The 24,877-nt window shown below is 39.9% G+C and overlaps 1 protein-coding gene across 3 annotated transcripts in view; it reads right to left on the bottom strand.

Moving 5' to 3' along the window:
* The window catches only part of scaper (S-phase cyclin A-associated protein in the ER), a 61,259-nt gene that overhangs the window by 23,651 nt on the left and 12,731 nt on the right, over positions 1–24,877 (bottom strand). For 2 of the 3 annotated variants that reach the window (XM_062420883.1, XM_062420882.1), the window contains 15 exons: positions 24,146–24,496; positions 22,692–22,859; positions 22,501–22,567; positions 22,288–22,405; positions 21,843–21,954; positions 21,261–21,401; positions 20,744–20,899; positions 20,480–20,622; positions 20,247–20,328; positions 19,979–20,131; positions 18,730–18,837; positions 14,244–14,380; positions 10,208–10,273; positions 9,486–9,612; positions 2,235–2,350 (listed from right to left, as the gene is read on the bottom strand). In XM_062420883.1, coding sequence (XP_062276867.1) covers positions 2,235–2,350; positions 9,486–9,612; positions 10,208–10,273; positions 14,244–14,380; positions 18,730–18,837; positions 19,979–20,131; positions 20,247–20,328; positions 20,480–20,622; positions 20,744–20,899; positions 21,261–21,401; positions 21,843–21,954; positions 22,288–22,405; positions 22,501–22,567; positions 22,692–22,859; positions 24,146–24,496 — 2,045 coding nt within the window. The remainder of the gene's footprint in view (positions 1–2,234; positions 2,351–9,485; positions 9,613–10,207; positions 10,274–14,243; positions 14,381–18,729; positions 18,838–19,978; positions 20,132–20,246; positions 20,329–20,479; positions 20,623–20,743; positions 20,900–21,260; positions 21,402–21,842; positions 21,955–22,287; positions 22,406–22,500; positions 22,568–22,691; positions 22,860–24,145; positions 24,497–24,877) is intronic. The other variant, XM_062420884.1, reaches the window with a different exon arrangement.

The following is a 24,877-nucleotide window of genomic DNA, read 5'->3' as shown; positions in this document are numbered from 1 at the left end:
TGTGACCTCTCCTGCATTTAATATGGTTTTCAAAACAGGAAAAAATGTACTCATGTTTGTTTGAATATAAATGTGTCTGCATGTGGATTAATATAAAGTTTTGGCTGCATACAGAGTTGTGGCCTTTATAGCAGGTTTGATAAGGTATATTTACAAGCTAAAGATCAAGCTATTTAAATCTACACTGCAGAAAATAGTGTATATACGTGGTCATGGTGAATATCTGCATTGGGCTGGATTGATTGTGTTCATCAGGGGCTTATCTCCAGTTCAGCTCTCTGCTAACAGCTGGCAAAGCTCTCAAGGGTCTGGCAGTGATAGCAGCACAGGACTGACAGGCAAACTGGAGGACTGAGGAATCAAGCTGGATTCTGAAAATATCCAATAAGGTGACTGCTGTTCATCTCATGCTGGTGTAAAAATCCCCTGCAGAGAAACCTGTTTAGCCACAGGAAAGGTTTAGTTATGAAAGAGCGCCAATTCAAGGCCCTTTCTTTTATCATGATTCATAACTCAGCCCAGTTTGACTGGACCGGTACACAGAAGATAAAACACATCGGTCTAATCTTCACCTCCTGTTTCTGTACAACACTATGTCAAGAAGGTCTCGACAAAGTATTGTGTGTATTTAAGCTATCACATCATCATGCACCTATGTGCAAAAAAAACGTAGCAAACAAATGTTGTGTACAAGAAGACAGTGTCTCCATTTAAGTTAATAACATTTCATTCAATTCAGATGTCTCCTTGAAATTCCCGTGGATTACATTGATTGAGGAACCGAGTAAAAAAAATAATAAAAAAATCAATATACATGTGATGCCCTTTAAAAGCCTTATAAATATAAGAAGCATTTGTCCATTAGCAGAGATTCAGAGACCAGTAAATGCTAATGAATGGGAGAGCAAGGCCATTCTAGTCCATTACAGAGTCCCACTAGTGAGTATGGCAGCCTCTCTGAGGTTATCTACTGGCAGGCAAGGCGAACGCCAGACCCACAACTCAAAAATACTCTGCACTCTAAATGACAGATGGAGCACATGTGCTTTTTGTGTTTCGAGAGAAAAGAATGAACACAAATTGATTACTGAGATGGAAATGCTTTCTGTTTCTAGAAGCGGCAATGCTGTTACTCATTAATACATTTTGAGAGTATTTATTGAGATGGAGCAACTATAAACAGTTATAAAGTAGGTTAGTTGAGATTAGCTCACTCACTTTATGCAATTGCAAGAAATCACAAATAGGAAATAAAGAATTGTGTTGTAAGTGAGGTCAGTGAAAGGATACAGTCGAAGAGAAGTCATTGGTAAGACAGAATGTAACAGCTGTTTGAGGCCTGGAGAATATAGAGTAGAGTCCATATTATACAATATGGATCACTCAGAGTTATTTCACTCTTTCAGGTTTGCAAAAGAAATGCTGTGTTGTGAGAACAAAAAAAAATGAACCGAAAAATGAACACGGTTATTGTTATTTCTATTTTAAACACTCTGACTAACATTTATACATACTCACAAACTAAGTGAGATTTATGGAGAGCATGAAAAAGTGCTTATGTTTTTGCCGATGATTAAGGTACACTTCAAGTTAAATAATTGCTGTAGCCCCTTTCTGTCTTTGATTTTACATACTATTCATAGAATAATAAAAACAGGTAAAATACAGCACAAAGTCAACTTCTTTTTCTACCAGTAAATACACCAATTTAGCCTGTCCATATGAGTTTTCCTAATGTATTTGAGTACAGCCTTGGTACTAACCGAGAACACAACAGGAACATTAGATAAACACTGTGGACAGACTTATCAAAACAGAGGAGGTGATGTAAGGGTTAGGGTTAGGGTTGATAGACTTCAGCCAAAAAGGAATTTCCACCGATGCAGAAAATCACTCCACACCTTTTCCCATCCTGACACTGAACCACCTAGTCAATAAGATCACTCACTGGTCCCAATAACAACAACAACAACAACAACAACAACAACAACAACAACAACAACAACAACAGGTTAATAGAGGTCTGATCCTTCTAGTTTCAAACAGCCTGTTCAGCATTTCAGAAAACCAACTGTGCCAATCATAAGCTAAAGAGACAGCTCACCCTGCTGGTTTGAAACAGAAACTTGACTGAGTCATGACAGTAAACTGAGGGGCATAGCGATTGATTATTTGTGCTTTATCATGTTTAATCACATAGATATGCAAGATTTCAATTTGGTGACGGCACTCACTTAAGAGGAATACGAGGAACTGCGGTGGGTGTGGAAGCAGCAGCGACGACCTGCAGAATTTGTTCGAGAGCCGACAGGCCGCCGCCCACTTGGAAGGCCACTTGGTCTGCATTGTTCTGTTGAGGCAAAGACAGAGAGAGAGAGAAAGTCAGAAACAGAGCGGTATAGTCAGGGGACAATGAACCACAGGCTTGACAGAGGATTACATGGCTCTCACCAGAGGGGGAACCTCTCTTTTTCCTACAGGGGCGAGGGATTGAAATCTGAAACAAAGTGATCCCTGAAGTATTCCTGTTTAATCTCAAAAGTGCACAACCCGACTCTGCCCCACAACAGTCAAGTTTCAGTAGAAGGCAAATGCTCTGCAGGCTCCAGTTAGCACCAGGGTGGTCTCAACGAATGACCAGTCTAGGAGAAACTGAGAAAATGCCACTAGGCCAAACAAAGAACAAGGCAATTAAATAACTTTAGGAAAAAATTTAAAAATTAGGACATATTCTAATAGGATATGATAAAGAAAACCATAATCTGACCCAAAAATATCAGAATCACATCAGATCTGCTGGGAGTAAGAAAGGTGATGCACTTACATTACTTCACCTGTTGTGTCAGCATTTATGGGGATCCATGTAATCCTGTTTAGAGATTTTTCTTCAACCTTTAACACCATCTGACCTCAGTATAAGCTCCCCTCTTATTTGTAGTCACTGTAGATCAGTTTTTAGTTTTTTTTGCTGATAGACTTTTCCAAGTACAGTGTGTTTAACTAAATGGTACTTTGCTTCAGTTGGCTCTGTTTAAGTTTTACTTTCAGTTCTCTACTTCAAGAGGGGAAACATGGACATGGTAAAGTTATTAACACTTTTTGTGCCAAGAAAAAAAGAAAGAAAGCAGCTCTCAAACCAATGACATGCAAATTGTAGCTGTAAAAGGTTGCAAACCACACTGTAATTCAATAAAATTAAACATTGGACAATTATTAATACCAGAACCCTTGCTGGCTGTAATCTTTAAGACAACTGAACATGCAAGATGTAAGATAGAGCTCCTTTTCCCCTTGTAAAACAAAACCTTTGTGCTAAAAATGATTTCTGTGTACATAAAGGTTTACATAAAAGTTTTTTTTTCCATTATTTAGTATTCATGAATGAAAGCCAGTGGAAAATAAACAATAAAAGAAGTGTGACTTGCTCAGATGACAATCGTTGAGGAGGGTTGTGCCTTCCTCCAGTCAGTAAGAAGTTAAATGCACTGAACAGCAAAACGTTTCCATACAATGTTGTAATCTAAACAACGTCCAGTCAGCAGTAGGCTTGTGAGTACAACTCCAGCAAGGATATTGATAGGACTCCTTTTATAAAAGGTAACATAAAATGTTTTATCTAGTTTTACTTCATGTCACTTAATTTTACACTACTTTTTAAAAATCTCTCCTTTTTTTTTTTTTTTTTTTTAGAATTTTGATGTTTCGACATGAAAAAATGTAATGTTATACAGAACTTGTTAAGGAATTTCAAGTTTTATTATTGCTAGTTGAGTGCATTGGTTTTGTCATTCTTATGTTTGTCATGTTTCTCACTCAATTTACAATATAAAAAGTAAATACAAATGAACTACAGTCCATTGCATTAGATTTGTAAACATATATGAATAGTTAGGTCCTTCCCTCCAGTGATGACAGGAGAGAAGGGTTAGAGTAATTGGCAGTGGGTCAGATGCTGTTGCTACAGTATCTTATAAATGAACAAGTACAAAGCCAGGAGCGAGTGCTATCAGGCATGTTTGTGCCTGGGTCGACAGAGGAGAAAGGAGCGGGAGGGGAGGTGCTGATGAAGGCCGTCTTCACACGACTGCAGAGGGCCGTGTTACACTGCAGGTCACCCCTCCACCTAATGAGGTTACAGGCTCCTCACTGCTGTGACAGCACTAAAATCCAGCCACTTCACAGCGCTTTTGTTCTGCAGATGGGAAGTTGCCAACAAGCCTGAACACATACAGAGAGAAGCGCTTTACCAAATTACAGATAAGCTCTTTATCTGTCATTCATGCCTGCTGCTAAGGTAACTGCTCCTCCATTCTGGTGTTAGACACATATAAGACACACTGAGCAATCATTTAGGGTTTGGAACAAAAAAAACACAGCAATGACTTTGCCATCAAGATGATGAGAAATGCTTAGCAGCATTTGAGAAAAATACCTCCTTCTGACATTTCTATAAATTGTGTGGAGTTTCCATGCCTAATCAATTGGGTCTCAGTCACTGAGCTTGGCTTAACCCTTCTCTTAACCCTCCCATCAACACACCTACCTAAAAGCTTCTTGGCTAAATGAGAAAAGGCAGCTCTTTCATAGCAGCTTATCAAATGGTATTAAAGGGGGTAAATGGGGCCTGCCCAGTCCTGGCTGTCTCCTGTGAAAACCAGACAAGAGTCCGTGCCTTTTCTGCTCTGCTGACAGATTTATCTGTTGTGATGATGGAACAATACGGGTGAAGAGGATACTATCGTTAGGTGGTCTATGCATGCAATGGCCCACAGAAAAACAAAAAGGCACTACAGTATTACTGAAGATACAATTTCACAGAAAACAAACTGATAGAAAATAAATCTTGTTTTGCCTGATAAGAGCTCTGCAGTCAGTGAATGTTGTTCTCTGTGCAGTTGCCTTTATAAGCAAATGGAACAAGCATCTGGCAATGATATATATTTTCTACAAACCTAACCACAGAAGGGCAACAGAAATCATGTTTGTATGTAATTACAGTGACAGTGTATGTATACAGTAAGCTGAATTTGCATACAAACGTAAAAAGAAAACAATGTTTCTGTCTCAAAGGATCCGTGGGGATTTGCAAATGATGTTCTGATAGACAGTTGCAGCAAAGATCCTCCACCCAATGCTCTTAAAGAGATATTCCGACACTCGTCTGTGGTCTGACTTAAAAGTTAAATGAAGATTAGTTTTTATTTTCTACAAAGACTGGAAGCCTTGGGAAAAGATAAGGTGGACTGTAGGCAGCATTTTAAAAAGTCCTGTCCTCATAGTAAAGCTGATAGGTTTGTATGATGTTGCAGTTATGAATAAAACGTATGAGACTCCTGGGTGTATGGGTGAATTGCTACTTAATAACATAAGTAATATAGTTTTAGTAGAGTCGAAAACATATTTTTAGCCATTGTTTTATTGTGGGTCTGTCTGTTAATCGACTGGTTGGTCTGTTCTCCACTTTGGTCCTGACTGAAACATTTAAATAACTATTGGATTAACTGCTATGAAATGTACAGACATTCATGTTCCCCAGAAGATGAAGCCTGCTGACTTTGTCAATACCTAAAATTCTTCTGGGTGAAATGTCTCAACAACTGTTAATTAGGAAATGTCAGCAAGCTAAACATCAGCATGTTTGCATTTAGTTCAAAGTGCTGTTCTGCTCAAGTACATCCTCTTAGAGCTGCTAGCTTGCCTTCAGAGGCTTTCCCCCCACTTTTAGTGGGTCAAGGCACATATTTTACAGTGTTGCTTTACGACAAGGAGGACTATATTTAACCTGTTATCTGTGGTAGCTATATAGATAGCTAGATAGATTCAATATATATTGTGGTTATGGGTAAGACAACAGACGAATGCATTTCCCAAAATGTAAAATGTTCCTTTAAGTTTGAGTCCGTTGGTGGTTAGTTACACACAAACAGAAGCTACAACAAAACAAAACAACAGTAACAGAATGAGAACCTTATTTATCTTTAAAACAAAAAGGAGCCACCCCCAAAGTCTGAGCATTACGACACAAGTGAGAAGGATGGCTCCTGAATTATACAACAAGGAGAATCTTATCCAATTATTGTCCAGGGTGACCATTGTTAGCCCAGCTGATGGGAAGGCCACAGCAGCTGGTAATTCCTACAACAGTGTCCACAGACCAGCAGACCAGCAGACCAGCCAGATTGCACTTTGCAGCCTCCTCCCACCAGACACTTTAATTACAGGAGAGAGGAGGGCACTGACTCAGTTGTTCTGCTCCACCAACAGATGGACAACAACTGGCAGTTCATTAAGGACTGGCCTCAACTTTGATCTGTACCTTCAAGTCGTAAGTTCAGTCCAGCACACATAAAAACCTAACAATGAGAGGAGTATGACAGATCACCCCCTCCTTACATGAATTTCTTCATTATACAGACTTATAGAAAAGCCTGAGAGCAGTAAACAAATCACTGTGGGCCAAGTCGACTGTAAACCACAACAAGGTTGCTGGAGTAAACATTTTGAGGCCAAGCATAAACTTGTGTGTTTACAAGACATAATGGCGTATGATTTAGTAGACAGTGGGAGTGCAGGGCCAAAATGGAAATGGATAATTCTACAAACTGTGTTTATTCTATAAAATGAGCGGAGATTAATCAAAGGCCAGTGTGGTGCAAAATCAAACCTGCCGCAGAAACCACAAACAGCCTCTAGTTGTAACTAATACACCAAGTATCTTAAAACCATTTCACTCCCTGTTGGTCTTGTGGTGAAGGAACGAAAATGAGGCTGTTTGTAAACAAATTAGTCTCTGATGAGAGAATACAATTACAGTAGCTCTGTAACTTATGACTTTTCATTTCCCAGTCATGTATCAGTTATTTTTTTAATTTAATCAACTAATTATTCACCAACAAAATATCAGCTCCCACAACACAGATACATAGATATTAAAATGGCTCTAAGTAGCCAAGTCTCAGGATACATGATAACATTAGGGCTGAATTAATCTCATTTTATCAATGACATTTTTATTAATAGCGTCCACTACAGAGGTCTTAAGGATGCCTTCATCTTTATTCTGACCCTCAGTTTAAATTATTACATTTTAATGTATCTACTAGCTATAACTTTCAAATGTTGGTAGTTTTGTTTGATGAAGAACTTTAATGACTAATTTATGAAAACTGACAAATCCATTAATAGTTTAATCATGTCAGTTTACATTTTAAAGATTACTAAAACTGAAATGATTCACACCTTACTCCGCATACTGCAGCTTTAAAATAATATTAGGACTGATGCCTTTGAAAATCTTTGTTAATGGTCAAACACACAAAAACAAACAATGAAAATGTTCATATTATTGATGCAAATCCACAACACCAACTTCCTGTAAATAAACACTGTAAATAAGTATTAAAACCAACAAGAAACATATTATTTTGTTCCTAAAAGATTGAAAATTTCTTGACAGAACTAAATAGAATGCTGCTCACTTTTTCTGTCTTTGTTTGACAAAGTTCTGACACCGCTGATCTGGGCTGTATCTGTCAGTCTGCTGGAGGCCCAAGCAAGAGCCCTTGTTATCCTGCTACTCTGCCCCTCACCTACCCCCATGTCCCCAGATATAACTCCCTCCAGTCCCACTGGTCAGCTCTGACAGCTGACAATGAAAATGTAAATACAGTCTGCAGTTTTCAGTTCTCAGATCACCATGTTCCTGACAGTTCCCTACCTATCATACATGTTGGCCTTTTCTAGACAGGTTATAATTAAAAGCAGTAGTAAACACTTTGGGCAATATATAAATATAAGCACTTAATAATAAAGCTACGACAAAAAGAAAAGAGCAGCACATTGGGAAAATTACTCTTCTCAATCACATAGTATAGAGAAAAAAAAAATCAGGTTTGACACAAAATAAACAATTAGAGGCCACAGAGGGAGAAACAGACTGGGGTCAGAGACTATACGCAGCCTCAAGAGCAGGGGAGGAGTGAGGGGGTTGGGACTCAAACAACAGTGCGGGAGGGGAGTGTCGGGTGTTGTCTAAGGAATTAGCAGAGAAAGTGGAGACTGAATCAGATATGGGAGAGAAAAACAAATCTCTAGGTGAGTCAATGACATGAGAGATGCTTGTTAGGTCAAATAATCTAAACGGTTCTGACTTGAAGTGACTCAGGGGCCAGACAGCCATGCTGACGGAGACTCTATTTATTTGACTTTGTCCAGGGATTAGAGAGGAAAGTGTTCCCCAGGCTGCCTCATTTGCCAATCACGGTTCTGCACAGCTTTGGGGTGGATGTTTCTATAAGATGCTGGTGGAGTAAGACTTGACAAAACAGTTTAAATATGTGGTTTTAAAGTGAGGTGAAAGACAAAGCCAAAGCACCCCAGCAGATCCTTGATTTGCCTATTGCAGGCGACACCACTGTTGAATGGAGCACATCTCCCGTGGCCCACTGACCTCTGACCTCCTTTTGGGAGTATGTGGTGCTGAGGGGAGGAGCCCTCATGTAGTGACAGCTTGTGAGCCACTCACATCACACTAGTCTCCTCCTCTCTCCTTACAGGACGCTGTGCCACCCACAGCAGCCACCTCTTTCTTTGCCTCTCTGGGGAAATTCGTTAATAGCCACTCCAGCCGTCCCCCTTGTCACTGATGGGACACCATAATCTCTCTATCCTCACGCCCACAGACACGCACAGTGGGATGTTATGATGGTGCGAACCACAACTTGGCAGGAAATTTATGCCTCATTACAGGAAGTGGGCTGTATATTCTCCTCATCATAAATATAGTGGCAGGTGCTTTAATTCCTCCTCTCAAGTCTCAAATTGATGTGAGTTTTACTGTAAAAAAAAGGCATGCAAAAAAACCTCCAGGACAGATGTTTCAAATCAACCGAAATTATAAATGTCTGCAGTTTTATCTGACAGTTATATATATTTATACAACTGCAAAGAAGTGCAAGAAAAAAAGCTAACACTGAAAAAAACTATCTTTGTTCAATAAAGTCTTGTGCATTAATGGCATTTCATCTGGAAATCCAATTTAGCATTGTCTAAACCAGTGACATCTGAGTTGTGTCAGACAATGCTTGCTCTCGTGCTTGGAAGCTCCTCTATTGGTACCATGTGCACAATAAAAACACAGTTAATCTGGTCTTCATTAACCAATAACCACAGGCAAGTGGCTTTGGAGTAAGTGATACTCTACATCGGGAGGGTGAGACAGAGGAAGCTACAGCCAAACACAACTCATCACTGACAAGACATGCCAAAGGGCTGGCATGACCTGTGAGCTGAAGCAGGCTGTTCAGTAGACAGCCAAACAGAGGATCTGAAACTGTAACAGGCAACTTCCAACCATGCCAAGTTTTAAAAAGTACAAGGTGCCTAAAAAACCTTTGGTCCTTAATATACAGCCAAAATATTAAAATATGTATCACTACACAAAGAATAGATGTGTATCATTCAATCACATTGTTCACTGTATATACCTGTTTCTCTAAAATGCGAGAGATCTCTCCCAACGTTCGGTCCAGACCAGACACCCTGTTGTTGGCCCACTGGCCACTGTCTTGGCCTTGCAGCTGCTTCAACAGGTCCTTCACCAGGCGCTGTAACCTGAACACACAGGAGCCAACAGTTAATTCAAATCTGTTTAAATGCCACTGCCATTCTACGTCAGCCAACTTCTACCAACAGTAGAGCTGAAACTATTAGTCGATTAATCAGTAAGTTAATTGAAGGAAAATTACATTTTTAAGGTAACTATTAGACACATTGAGCCTGCCTCTTTTATTCCACCAATAATATCTTTGGGTTTTGTTCTGCTGTTTAGACAAAACTAACAATTTGAGTAGTGTTGAAACATTACATTTAGAGATTTCCAAATTTAATTGGCAACAATTTTGATAATGGATTCTTCATTCAAACAATTCTTCAAGAAAAATGCCAGTCTCAGGTCATGTCTCAGTTCTTTTAGTCTTTAATGACAGAACATAGATTATTGTTAGGTTTTGGACTACTGTTTGGACAAAAAAAGCAATTAAAAAATGTATACTGTGATTGGCATCATTCTGAAATCTAAAATAAGTGTAAGTTGTGTCTCTAAAACTGACAACTTACGTTTGGGGAAATTGTGATGTACATTTTTAAAACATTAAAAGTCTAGAAAAAAGTAAAACTCCTACTTATAAAATAGGGAGAAAACACTTACTTGGCCTTGTATGGGGAGTCGGGGACCTGTGTCTTTGCCTCAATTGATGTCTCATATTCCTTTGCCCTGCAGAGGGAGAAGAAGAAAAGGTACTTGACTCCAAGGCAAAAAACGTATTTGGCCTGTCAGTAAAGTACACAACAGAAGGAAGTGTGAAGAGAAAGAAAAAGTTCAAGCTGAGTCTGTTTATTTGGCCTGTCAGCCATTCACCAAGTAACTTGCCTTAAAATAATCAGACACTCACTCTGTAGGGACAAATGTTTTGCTGCCATCAACCAAAACTTATTCTACCTTTAAAGGTGCAGTGTGTAGGATTTACTGGCATCTAGCGGTGAGGTCGCAAGATTGCAACCAAATGAATACACCGCAAGACTACAGTTGGCCGCAAAACTCACAGAAAATATGAAAGGCCCTCTTTAAAGCCAGTGTTTGGTTTGTCTGTTCTGGGCTACTGTAGAAACATTGTGGCACAACATGGCAGGCTCTGTGGAAGAGGACCTGCTCTCTCTGTAGATATAAAGAGCTTGTTCTAATATAATGGAAAAACGATTCTTATTTTCAGGTGATTATATACATTAATGAAAATATTCTTGAATATTATATTCCATTCCTGCCGACTCCATGCCACTAACTTCTACACACTGCACCTTTAAATCCCCTCAAATCAAAATTTAACGAGAGGCTCAAGTTCTGTATTTCAGTGATTGTCAAATAAACAATAAATGTGGGTTATCACCAACGCAACCAGTGCTGTGGGAGTGTGGCCTCCCAGAAGGTCAATGTCATTAGGGGACTGGTATCTCTATTGCATTAATCCAACAGAAAGACAAACTCTCTGTGTGTGTGTGTGTGTGTGTGCGCATGCATGTGAGAGTGATTCTATCTGTCAATCAGGCATTCCCAGAAATGATAAGGAACTATTGATTAGAGTTAGACAGAGCACCTTCTGGTTACCCATCTCTACATTGATAGGATCAAACACTTCCTGGAAGACAACAGTTGGACTTGTCCAGCTGACCAGCTCTGGACCAACCAAAGCCCAAACTGAGCATTAACAATCTCTTGTATAGAAGAGCGGTAAACTGATAACTTGCTGGCTAGCCTGAAAGACAGAAGGGTGCAAAAAACGTTCTAACTGCACACCAGGGTATCGATTATAGCATTCAAAAAGATATTTTATCACTGTATTAATCTTATTGCGCAAAATTATTTTAAAGACTATGAAAAATACAGCCTTGTTCAAATACTGTAAGCACTATACATCATTTTAAGAAGAATATAAAAAGGTAAGTTCCAATTTCTACAAGAAAAGCCAAACTGCTATGTGGAAAAACACCTACTCAGAGAAAAGTGAATTACAAAAAAAAAAAAAAAAGGGGTCATAAAGAATATACTCAAAGCATTAAAAATCAACTCGGCAAGTTGTGAGATAGATAGGCTATAGTAATATTCCCTGCAGTGTGAGTAGAACAAATGAGTGACACATACTTGCTTTCAGAGGGGCCTGATCTATACCTGCCCTGTTTGTCATTTGTGATATTACAATATTAATCACTGACAGGTTTATACGTACCCAAGTTAAACCGGGAGCCATTGCTGGGCGATTTATTATTGGCAGAAGCAGCTCGTGTTAAATTAGCTTAATTTCAGTCATTGGCAATAATGGACAAAGCACAATTCTCCAGTGCAAATCTATTAGCAGATTTCAGTTTCTTTTACAGACACACAAAAGTTCACTTCTCTCCAATGCCGCTAAAAGCAGACTGATTACAGTATACACAACACAGGCTTTAAAAGGAATGTCAATCAATGAAGAGAAGCATATCCTACAATTTAAAACATTCATCAACACACCAAAGATCCTGCAGATTTCCCTAATCTAAGGCAGCGTACTGGGTGAAATGAGTTAGGGTCAGGCTTACCACCTCAGACTGTAGTCCATACCCTATACAGGAGTGTCTTTGTATACACACCACCATCTTAGGTAGACACACGCACACATATGCTGAGTAAACCTCAAGCAAAGAGCTACAGGCAAGCAGCTTATACAACAACAAGAGTGGAGACTTTAGTTTAAAAGTTCAGAACCAATCCTGACACTAACTGACAGGCTACATGAAATGTTAATAGCATATTTTTCTTCCTAAAACAGTTGTTATTAGAGAAGTTAGCCAAGCCGCAAAAAAAACATGTGGGTTAAAAATGTGTGTGCACTGCTTCATGACAGAGCAGAGCTAAATGTTGGCCCAGCAAAAAGTCTAGTGAGAACCACTCACGTTTTACGGACACCATACGGTGTTCCAATAAAACGCTTCATTTCCACCCGGTGGTGAAGCAGCTCACCTTTATGTTTACTGGGGGCTCTGCGTTATTTATGACCATTGAAAGCCTGCTGCCTTTGAGTGCTAGTCTCAGCAGGGCTGGTGAAGGAGTGACGGTGAACAGAGACAGATCATGTTGTCACTTTCTCAGTACCGCTGAGCCTCACAAAGCCAAAAACAGCAGCACTGAGGAGAATAAAGCACTGTAGCAGAATGGCTCATGTGTTTCAGCTTGTAGCTGCCACTTATTCCCCCTCTGAATAAATACTTTCTCCTGAACAACACAATAAGAATGTATCTAAGAAAATGCAGTGCTAATTAAGTTATCTAATACACAGAGACAACTCATACTCACAACCTCATGCTAAAATATGAGCTTCGAGGCTTTTAAAGGATTATTAAAAACACCCTACAATCACAATTTGTAATTAATCACTTTATAGGTCTTTTAAATACACAAACAAATTAACTTCTCATAGCAATTATTACTACCAACCACAAACATGTCCTAAAACTCCAGTAGTCAGATTTAATGTTTGGGGACAACAGAAGAAAACAGCAAACTGCCTCTTTAAGAGTTTAGTTGCCATTAAAAATGTGTTTTTTTTTTGCGCTTTCTGCAACTTTGAAAGACATCCACTTGATTTGAATAATTTAGACAGCTGAAGCCTCCTATTAGCTTGAGATAAATATTGAAATACATTTTCACACAAAAATGAGGGTTGTGTTTTTGTCCCCCATCACTTATATTAAAACCACGGCCAGTATTAACAGGAGGAATAATCACAGCAAGCAAAACTATTTAAATGATCATATGCGTAACTGTCCATTGTTTTGTCAGATTTGAAATTAAAATAGTCAACCGACACTTTAATGCTACAGGATTGTAATTTTATTTATCACTTCTTGACATTTGTGTTTGGTTTCTGGTATTTTTAGCTTTTGCTTGCTTGGATACAAAAATGTGACTTCAGAATGTAAATGATACCTTATATCTACTATACAGTGATATGTGGAGATTCCTCAGTTACCAAATTAGGTTGATAAAAACTAGATTTTGCTAAGTAATTTTTTGTTTGCATTGTTCCTTTCCTTACAGTATACATCTCAGATAGAGTTGCCCTGCCTGAGGTAGTATCCTCCCACTAATCAGCATCAATAACATCTTAAAGTAAGTACAAATTCCTGGCTCTTTCCGCTCCTCTCCCTCCCCGTTTTGACAGCCCGTTAAATTGATTGAGCTCAGGTCCAGGTTCTGACACACAGAAGCGCTGCCTCCTATTTGTTGATTACTATTGATTTTCTTTGATACTACATTTAAAAATCAATATTTCCAAAGAAGAAAAATAGGCATGGTTCATACATACTTTAACATACATCCCGTACACAGAGAGATGTTTCAGATTTGGCAATGCCATGGCAGCAATTTGGAGAAAAGCTCTTTACAGGTGGAAGCTGGGACCCTAAAGATCGATTTGCAGTTTTACACCCCAATCACAGAAAGTGGTCATAAATTAAGCTCATCAGTGTTACCTTGTGGACAGTCAGGATGCACATAACATCTGCTTTCCATCCTCTTGTCGCTCATAAAAATAAATAAATAAATGAATAAACAAGTCCTGGCACAATTTTGTCCTCTGTGCCTCTGAAAGGATGGAGAAGGAGAAATGGAAAGAGACAGACTGACAGAAAGAAAAAGAAAATAGACAAGTGACCTGGAGTTCATCCTGGCACGGAGCTTCTTCGCCTTCTTCCGTGCCTTCTGCCTCTCTTCCCCATCCTTCACGCTCTCAGAAGAAACAGAGCTGTCCGTCACAATATCCACAATGTACTTCTTCAAGGAAAGATGCTCCTAAAGTAGACATAATCGATACATCAACAACGCTGCTGACAAAAATCAGTTATATCAAACCAAAACAACACACATATCAGTGGTGGAAGGTAAATACACACAGTGCATTTACTCAAGCACTTTTGGTACAGAGTATTTCAATTTTCTCCAAGTGCTTCAACTCAATTACATTTTTATAGAGAAAAATTGTACTTTTTATTCCAGTACCCTGAAATTAAAAACATGTAATCAGTTTATAAAATAAGATGTATTGCTGTGAATGAAACTACTTGGGATACGCACGCAGTATGTAGCTGATGACAGTTTGGTATTTTTGCTTAAGTTAAATTTTGAATGCAGAACTTTTATTTTAGAGGCATTAATATTTTTTACCTACTAAAGAATCAGAATAGATCTTCCACATTGGATTCAAATACAGTACAGAAAACAGGTGAATGGCAAATACCAAAAGTAAGAGTAAACTCTGAGGAAGAATACTGTCTATTGTACAATCTTATTAATTTATATCATTAGAAGTGTTACCTTCTTCACAGTGACAATTAGGACTCCAAGATAGGTTACAAAGCAGTGAAATACTATAAAAAGATTAAAAGAAAAAGGAAAGAAAAGATGTGGCACTGAATATACAGTGTGACATGTAGATATACACTTCTCAGTAACACCATTGTATCCTGTAATTATCTCCTACTAGCTACAGTCTTTTGAAGCCACTCGCCCACAGACATGCTGAAGGGCTGGAGGTGTTGCTTCCTGTCTGGCTCTGTCAGATGATTCTGATATTTCCACCAGGAGACGGGGGAATGTAACCCAATTTGAACAACATGATGCATGTGCAAGAAACCAATTACCCAATTATGCTGTCATCCAGCACCCCAGAGGATAGGATGGCCTCACAGATAAAGGGCTTCGATTCAGCAATTGAGCTAAACCTGTGTGTTGGATGTCATACCCTTTGGTCACAAGTGTTGTCAGTGCACCTGCTGCCTGAATAGGGGTTTTCATTAAGAGTCACAGAAAATACAGGTGTCACTAGGAGGGTTAAACTGTGTGAGAATGAATAACTGCTGAAAACTGAGAGAATATAAAAGGTTTCTTTGATGTTTTTGGCTTAATGTTGACCGATATGTGGAAGCTATTAATTTATGAGTAAGATGCACCCTCACTTTGAGAGATTAAGAATGATTTAAAGGCTGGGTTCACAATTTCTCATGTCTGTCTTAATAGTCAGGTGCCCAAATGAACACCGAAATGCTTTAGTAATTCCTGCTGTTCATACTGACCAGTAGAAGATCCCTTCATAATGCCAATTTCAGTGTGAGTGATGGGAGACAAAATCCACAGCCATAACTCAAAAATGTATTTAAAAGTTTAGTGTAAGTGACGCTAATATGAAGCTTCAGCTGTCCAAATTAGTCGAATCAAGTAGATATCTTTCAGCATCTTTTGTAGTCCCTCTTTTTGTTATTATACTTCTATAGCTGAGCAGGGAAACACTGTCCAAGGAAACCCTATGAGGAACTTTAATGCTAAAAAGACCATCAATGTCACAGGTATCCACTTGCTACGACTAAGTCAGCCTGCTGAAGCCTCAAATGAGCTACAGATACACTTTTAAATACATTTTTGCACAGAATGATTGTGTGGACACATTGTGGGTTTTGGTCCCCATCTTTTTAAGAGTGCATTTGAAGGTTTTTTTTAATAGCATATATGAGCAGGAGGAATGATTACAGTAAGGTAAACGTTTTTCTGTCATCATATGCACACACCTGATTGTCGTTTTAAGATTTGAAACATTATGAACCTACCCTTTAAGCTTTAATAATAAAATAAAAAAGGGACAGAAGGATAATGATAACTAACTGGAAATGAAAAGAATACTGAAAAGGGTATTATGTGTCCTAGGAAGGGTGTGTGTGTCTGTATTTGTATGCACACCTCTGCCCTCTACTCCCTGATACTACAGGTCAGTCATGACTCACGACCTGAGCTGTCCCTCGCCTGGAAAGCAGCTGTTCAGTAATCTCTCTGAGAGGCTATCCAGTATGCACTAGCCACTCACTTTAATGGAATTGTTTCAGTAACGCATCCAAAACATCCTTTGCAAGATCACACCGATAATATTTCACCTACCTTTTTATGTTAAGATGTCAAATACAGTAAAATGCTGACCCACAGACATAGATCCTTTAGCAAAATACTGTATACACACACACACTCTCCTATTACATACCATTTCCAGTTGCTAAACTCAAAAGGCAGTTTTATAGACTTTCAGTGTTTGAGACTCATCAGATGTGATGATAGACAGGTGTCTGCCACTGAACCATTGTAACAAAGCAGCCTAAAGGCAATGCAACCACACAATACTTCAGACTGCCTCTGGTGAGAGTAATACGATACTGCTCTAAACATCGCTCCCTTTATCTGACACAAACACCCCTATCACAGATCTAAAAGGCAGCCTACACAAATACAGATTCTATGGGACATGTTCATCCCGTGCCTCTTTTGTCACATACAAAGGCCTGAGAGGCTGGCTTTCCATTTGGCGTGAAACAAACAGCTGTATTTCATGTTGGCTACTAGATGAGATATGATACCACATTGGATGGAGTTACCATCACTACAGTGGTTTATATGACATTTTTGTATTGAACTACATCCTATCAATGACATTTCAGAAAGGACAAGTCATACAAAGAAAAAAAAGAGAAAAAAAGATACCAAAGTTTAACTGAAACTAATCTTTGGATCTCTCTTTGAAAAGCTACTTTTTTGCTAGAACTAGATTTCCAAACAGCAAGGGGAGGGAGAGGCTCACTTCAGCTGGCACTCTGGATATTTCATCAGGGTTCTCAGTTCGTAACTATCAAAGCAGCCCTAACAACAAGACCTTTAGGACTATGTGGTGCCTTTGAGAGGTCAGCTCTGATACCCTTCGTAGCCCAATGATCCCTCTACTGGTTGTGCCTGTCAAGCAGAGAGTGTTTTCCCTCTGAGAAGCTACCAGCGTTTTTGAGCTTCCGTGTCTAAGTCCTTATGTCAAAAGCCATGAGTCTTGAATATTATCTGCATCATATTAAACACGAACAGATGGTGAGTAAAAAGACTGATTACAATCTTATGCTTTCTCATTGATCCTGCCCTGTTGATAATCATTGTATTTTCAATTTAATTCATGAGTTTTCATCAGAATGAGAGAAAATGACTAAATATGAAGGCACAGGGCACTTGCTTCCCGCTTCTACTGATAAACTATGGCGTGACTTATGCACAGTTGAGCCAACCATCTACATTTTAATTAAAAATCTTTCATTGCAAGAAGAGTTATGGAGCTGCAGTACTGAAAATAGTTGGCAGTGGTATGAATGAAATAGTGGACACCAGAAGGAGCTTTGATATAAATAACGAGGGGCCAACTAAAGTCTATCTAAACAAAGTATTCAGACAGTCCCCTACTGGATAGATTCATTAACTTTCACATTATATGAGAAAACATTTTTTTTCTGGGCATCTATACATTATCTATCACAGTTACTGCAGTAATTTAATAAGCACAATCCAATAATAATATAACCTGTCAAGTACAACATTTAGAATTAGCCAGACAGGATAGGAACAGAAGTATTATTTGGAGTTCAGCAACTTTGACTGATTTGTATTGACCATATGATGCAAAATGGGACAGTAAAGTCTTAATAATATGGTTATCGACAAAAATATATCACGCAGACAGGGACACAATGCATTAGAAGTAGTGCCCATATAGTATGTGCTATATTGCTAAAGTGCCTCTCTCTGTTGCCTTGTTTGTCATACTGTCAAACAGGAAAAAAATGACCTGCATTTAGAATGGAAATCATTTAGAGGAAGAGATGGCAGGGGTATCAATTATTCCCCACTGAAAAAAAGCTTTGAATGAAATAGCTGCTGGGGCCAAAGGTGCTGCGTATAGCACCAACAGTTGTCAGCTTCACAATGAGCACTGCTGAAAAGCCAATCTCATATTGCAGTCTGAGAGGTAACCTTGCATTAACGAGCCGGCTTCCAATGGAAAGCTCTCCCTGACTAAAAAAACGCCTGGAGACAAGGGGGTGATGTCACCCCTCCACTGAAGCGCTGAACCCTAACTGTGTACATTTCAAGGTCCATTTGTAATCTCACAAAGCCAGCAACAGAGCCATGGCAGTGTATAAGAGGATGCATAAACAATAATGATGACCACGTCATAAAAGACAACCGCAGTGTCCCCTTTGTCTTTTTACATGACACAAGCAGTGCCTGAGCAGTATTCTTTAACAGGATGTGTGGATGTTTGTTCTTGGCCGAGTGTGAGTGATACGCACCACTTCCTCATCGGAGAGCTCCCGTCCCTGGATGCTGCTACTGTCTCGCACCGCCTGTTGGTGCCTCTTGCCCTTGGTGTGGCTGAACAGGTGCACCTCTGAGGTGATCTACAAACACAAACAAAGTGGTCAGAGGTCACTGCGGCGGACACAATGGAGACAGAGGCAGGGAAGGGTCAACAAAGCCCCATGGGACACTGGTGAAATAATATACCATATGAGCTTTTAGGTAGGACATGACCTGCTTCCCCTGAAACCTCTGTTAAGAGCAAAAGCTGAGAAAAGAAAATGTGATTTGTTACTACACAAGTCACATCTGGCTTTATTGTTGTATTTCACTGTATATATTTTTTTAATAGAACTGATTCTCTCCAGGGATTTTAATACTTAGTTTAATATTTGTTATTATATTATTTTATTATTTCTCACAATGCATTACTATGCATTTTCAGATTATTTTATTTGCTTGCCCTACGATGTAATTAAGTCAAGTATTACTAAATGCAAGTCATGGATAACACTGGACTCATTACAGGTGTCTAAATAAAGTGCAAGGCTGAGAAATGACCGCAACAAGAGGCAGGTATACAGCAGACAATGTTGTTCCCCGATCTCTGGAAACAAGCCCATTTAGGATGGTTTGTGTTTAATGTCATTAAATAAAGTGCTTTCTGCTGCTGACCCATTCATGATCCCTGGTGTCAGATGGTGGCCAAGGTCATCAAACATTTTAACAAGATTCCCTCTTTTCACCCTCAACCCTCTCTTTATCCGATGCTGGTTTGAATCCTCAAGGTGTCCCACCCTTGTTGCCGTGGTAGCCAGCCCATCAAAGATAAATGTGTCTGCCTGTGGATTTGTTGCCTGACACTTAAAAAGTATAATCATGTCCAGTCATGAATCTCAGTTTAAGAGTCCATGTTTAATCAGTGCTGTTAAATCCTCATTTAAATGTGCCCTCTTCCAAAAATCCTCTGAATCACCTTGCTATCAGCATTACTACGTATACAGCCTGCCAAATAACAAAGCAAAGTTGCCCAAAGCTGCTCTGCTGCAGCAACTGTGGCTTTTCATTTCCTTATAGCCATGTGTACCGAAGACACACACATTCATTCAGAAGAGTAAAATAATTAAATGAAGGGTAAACCAATAGTTAGGGATGAACTCAAGCTTATTGGAAAATGACCAGAATGGATAATATCTTATCTTTTAAATAAGCCCTAAGACTGATTGGATGAAATGTACATACCACAACCCCGCACAGAGAGCAGTGTTTCTTGCGTTCGTACGGTGTTAGTTTGGGGGCGTAGTCTGTGTTAGCATGTCGGCCACTGCTGAGCTCAGCAGCCTTCTCCTTCCTCTGCTCGATTTGCTCCATATGCCTACGGCTGCTCTCATCATGCTATGGAAAAAAAAAAAGAAAAGAAAAAAAAAATCAGATCGCAGGGGTCATATGAGAAACAAGGATTCCTAAATGATATTTGTTGGAGAAGCAATGTGACACGGTACAAACTTACTTTCATTTGAATTTTCTTCTGCAGCTCCTCCATGGCTTCCTGTTGAGCAGCACTAAGAGCAGCCAGACGCTCCTCTCGGTCTCTTCAAACAGGACATACAAAAGCAGTGTAAACAAATCTACATCTAAATACAAGTCTCTCATTTATCAAAGTGACAGGTGGAAAAAAAGGAGGGCTGGTGCAGCCACCAGTGTATATATACTCTCTTACTCAAAGGATTTGGGACTACAAACCTGGCTCTTTCCCGTGCTGCGTCCTCTCTGGCCTTCTCTTTTTCCTGCTTCTGCTGTTCAATGCGAGCCTCCTGCTCCTTCCTCCGCATGAGCAGCTCCTCCACCCGTGCCTGCCGCTCTGCCTCCAGGACACGTTTACGTTCCTGTGAGAGAAAAAAAAGGGGGGGGGGGGAGGGCACATGCTTAGAAGTGACAATAACCAGTAGACAATTTTAATATGAAACATAGAGGAAGGAAATTATTGAGTGTTGGTTGTTGTAGCACCTGCACAGCCTCATCTCTGGCCTGCTTCTCCTCCTGTCTCCTCTGTCTGTCCTCCTGCAGCTCATTGAGGCGTTGCTCGTACTCATTTAACTTAGCCAGGGCATCATGCCTCTTGTTTTGAGCTTCCAGAGTATTGATGAATGCAATTTCATTCACCTATGCAGACACATAAAATTACATATAGATACACACATACACACACACACACACACACACAAATACTGATACATATATGTATATATATATATATATATATATATATATATATATATATACGAAGGTTTGGGGGCATGTCGGTCTGGCAGTTTCTAGACTAAATATTGTAACCTTTAAAATGTGTTTGAAAGAAAAACATTGGAACAGATCTCAACACTTTTTTTTAGAGACACTGTGTATGTTTGAACATCATGTAACACTTTAATGAAAAAGGTTTGGCTCCAAATGCCACTTAATTCGGAAAATTCCTCAGCTGTCACAAGCATATGGTTACATCCTTCAAAGAAAGTTCCTCCCCTACCTTGGCCTCCTCTTCCTGAGCCTTCTTCACAATCGCCTGGAGCTGCAGCTCTCGCTTTAGCTCTGCGTGTAACAGCTTTTCTTCCATCATCCTCCGACGTTGCTCCAACAACTCCTCCTTCCATTTCCTCACCTCCTTCTCCTGCAGACAGTGACGAGGGAGCAGCAGAAGTGATGAAAATGTACAAAAAAAGAAAATGTACAGTATATTATTCAAAACACAGACAATGGATTCTTCTATCATTTGCTACCCTCCCCCAGTGTATCCACGTGGGGATTAACGTGAATATACACCACTTCTTGTATTTATGTGGTTAATCGTAATATATTCTAGGACTCACTCATCTCGCCATGGTCTGGAGAACAAAAACAAACTTCATAAAAGGCTGTTGATTTTGGCCAGGGGTCTCTCTCACGACTGTCTGCGGCCAGCTGGCCTGGATGCGACTGGAGGGAGGTTATAATATTTGGTGATTCTATCGGGCAGTGTGCTGACAGAACCTCTCATTGTGAGCCAGTTTGGGCTTAGCTTGCATGGAGTTTCTTTAGGGTGCTTTCCGTCAGCTCAGCATGGCTTACTCACCCTCTCCAAAAGCTTCTGCAGTTTGAGCGTCTTTTCTTCCCGGAGTTTGTCCCTCAGCTGCTGTGCCTTCAGCTGTTTCTCCTCGTGTTTCTTCTTTGACTCAGCAATGGTTCTGTCAAAAATATGGAAACAAATCATTCATCTCTCTGTTTCCTTATCATCAATGTGCAAGGCAGCCAGGGACTCTGATAGGCTCTAGGGCCTGTTTGGACAATCTGGGTGGTAAGCTAAAAGTTAAGAGAAGGTCAGATACAATAAGTGGGGCTTTGACTCTTAGGCTGCCGGGTTAAATCCTTGTCAAAATAAGGTAAGGTGCTGCAAATGAGCATACTGAGGTGGTGTTCATCAAGGCACATAGAGAAGCTGGTTGTTTTAAATGTATACAATTCTGCATAGACTCAATCAACTACTGCAAAAAAAAGAAAAAAGAAAAAAAAAGCTGCACCTTTTGCGTGATGGTGAAGACAATTTTTCATGCATGTGGATCCCATGCCCGGGAGGTCTGGCAGGTTCCTCTTCTACTATGTCCCCCCATGAGGTACTCTGACGCCATGGTTCCCGAGCTACAGGAATGACAGGCAAAGAAAATATATGGACTTGAATACATTTTTAACATATGAAAAGGACTGAGTTTTCATTTAGATGTTGGCCTCCATACCATCATAATCTGCCAGCATGTCACTCCAATCCAGATTGACTCCACATCCTCCATTGCCCATGCTAGCCTGCAGTGTGAACTTTTTATGTGTGAACTTACAATACACTTTTAAATACAAACTATAACTTGCTGCTAGGGAAATGTGAATTTACAGTATTGAATGAACATTGAATGAGCATGATTTATCTTACAGAGAAGTCACTTTCATTGTCAGTCTCCAGGTCGTTGTTCTCAGCTTGAATCTCTCTGGTCAGCTGCTCTTCTTCTGCGATAGCACTGGCAATCGCTTCCTCATTGGCCTTCTCCAGTCGGTCGGCCAACTCCTCTTTCTTGGCCAAGACCTCTGCCATGGACTGGGGCTGAACACAAGGCACAGATACCCACCTCATACACACATCATTTCATGCATCATAAATATTGTGTGGTTCAAACAAATCAAGTGACCAGAAAAACTGAATCGCAATACAATTGTCCTTTAATGATAACAATAATAATAAGAAACTTATTGCTGATTATACTATGATAAGTGTTTCTAATATAAATTAGGGTTGATAGAGTATTTGAAACACCACCATAAGAACAGTGCAGGTGTTTCTAGTTTCTGGCCCCTGAGTTTAAATACTTAATGGAGAAGAAATATGGAAAATATAGCTATTTGAATGAAAATGAATCAGTGTATGGGTGAGTCCTCTGATAATATAGCTACAAAGATCATATTTTACGTGGGTCTGATTTGTAATGTGATTCAAAGATTGAAGGGAACACCATACCAACCTAAATCACAGTTTGAACCACACAATCATCACAAGAATCACAAGTGAGGAAGCATTCAAGAGTCATGCAGGGCACATTTACTGTGAGGATGAAGAGATGGTGGAAGGAGGCAACTTCCAGTTGGCAGCTTAATTCAACCTTTAAGTATTTTAGTACTTTATATTTTATGTGTCCCTGACATGACAATAATATGGTGACGAGACACAGACTACTAATGGCAAGCCACTGCTCTACATCACCTTAAAAAGGTGAATAAGAGAGTGTCTTCTCAACAGTGTAATTATAGTAGGTGTCTCTTACATGAGGAAGGCTAAAGAAAGGAAGGCTAACTGGTAATAGTACTGGGTCTAAATGAATGTGGCCTGGCAAGGACTATACTGGTGATACATTTTAGACTAAATAACCTATACTGCAGGTTAGATTTTTTTCCAGGTGCTTTTGTTTACCTTCTGTCAAAATCAATATCCCACCTGCTTAAATGTATGAAACACTGGAGTGCATACTGCACACTCCATAGTGTTAAGAATAATGACAGCACCTGAGGTAGGTAAGACAAAGATCTGATGCTGGGTTGACAATACAGATTGGAATTTTTTCAAAAAGAAGCCAAAATAACTAGAAGAAGGTGAGAGATTATTTTTGGGTAAGACCCTGAGAGCACTTGCTGGGGTATAAAAGCCACCTACTCACAGCTTTTCTTCACAGTGAATGGTGCTATAACAACACTACACAGAGCTATGCAGCCCTGCCGGCACATTTGGTCTGGAGGTTTCTTAAGATTGACTTTGTTTAGGCGGTGAAGCACCCTTGGGGATCCTAGGCCCCCATCCAGCTCTCCCCTCCTTCAAATCCTCCATCTCTCAGCACTCACAGTAGAAAGCTCTGTGGGGTCCAGCACACTCTCCAGTTTCACCGCTGCCATGGGAGTCTCAGTCTGTCCTGGAGCAGATGTGGCCATGCCCTGCGACGCGCCCCCCTCAGCCCCACTGTCCCCCAAGGCCAACAGTGCACCGAGCCCATCCGTCTGGGGTAGATCTGGTGGTGTGGAGAGGGCCAGAGCAGGGACTGGGACTGATAAGGTAATGTCTGTTGGAGGGATTGTGGCTGGGTTTGGGTTGGGCTCTGGGGCTGGGGAAGGGGTAATAGCTGCTATGGGGGGAGGCGCGTCTTCACAGGGTGCGTCGACAGACTGCCCCGAATCTTGTACACTCTCTGCAGGGGGCTGCACCGACAGTCACACACAGACACACGCAAATGCAATTAAAGACATGCATATTTCAAGCAATTAATGAGAGCAATAACAAAAAAATCAAACCAGTCAAAAAACTCAAACCACAGCTGAAAACACAAATCATGCAGGGGAGCTGGTACTGACATGCCCTAAACATCCAATTATGATAAAAAATAAGCAGATTAGAAATACAGATTTGTATTTCAAAAATCAACTGATGGCTATAACACACTCTTACCAAGTGTGTCCAGAGGCATTGACAGAGTATTTATTTCATGAAAGTGAAAATGGATTTTCTGCCTCTGAAATGTCAGAGTTACAATCAATCGTCTTAAAGCTGATATTCCTGTCTGGACAGTCTGTCTATGAATA

The sequence above is a fragment of the Scomber scombrus genome, chromosome 6 (genome assembly GCF_963691925.1).
Source record: "Scomber scombrus chromosome 6, fScoSco1.1, whole genome shotgun sequence".
Lineage (NCBI taxonomy): Eukaryota > Metazoa > Chordata > Actinopteri > Scombriformes > Scombridae > Scomber > Scomber scombrus.
Note: the sequence above shows the minus strand (reverse complement) of the source record. Positions and strands in the feature narration are given on the sequence as shown.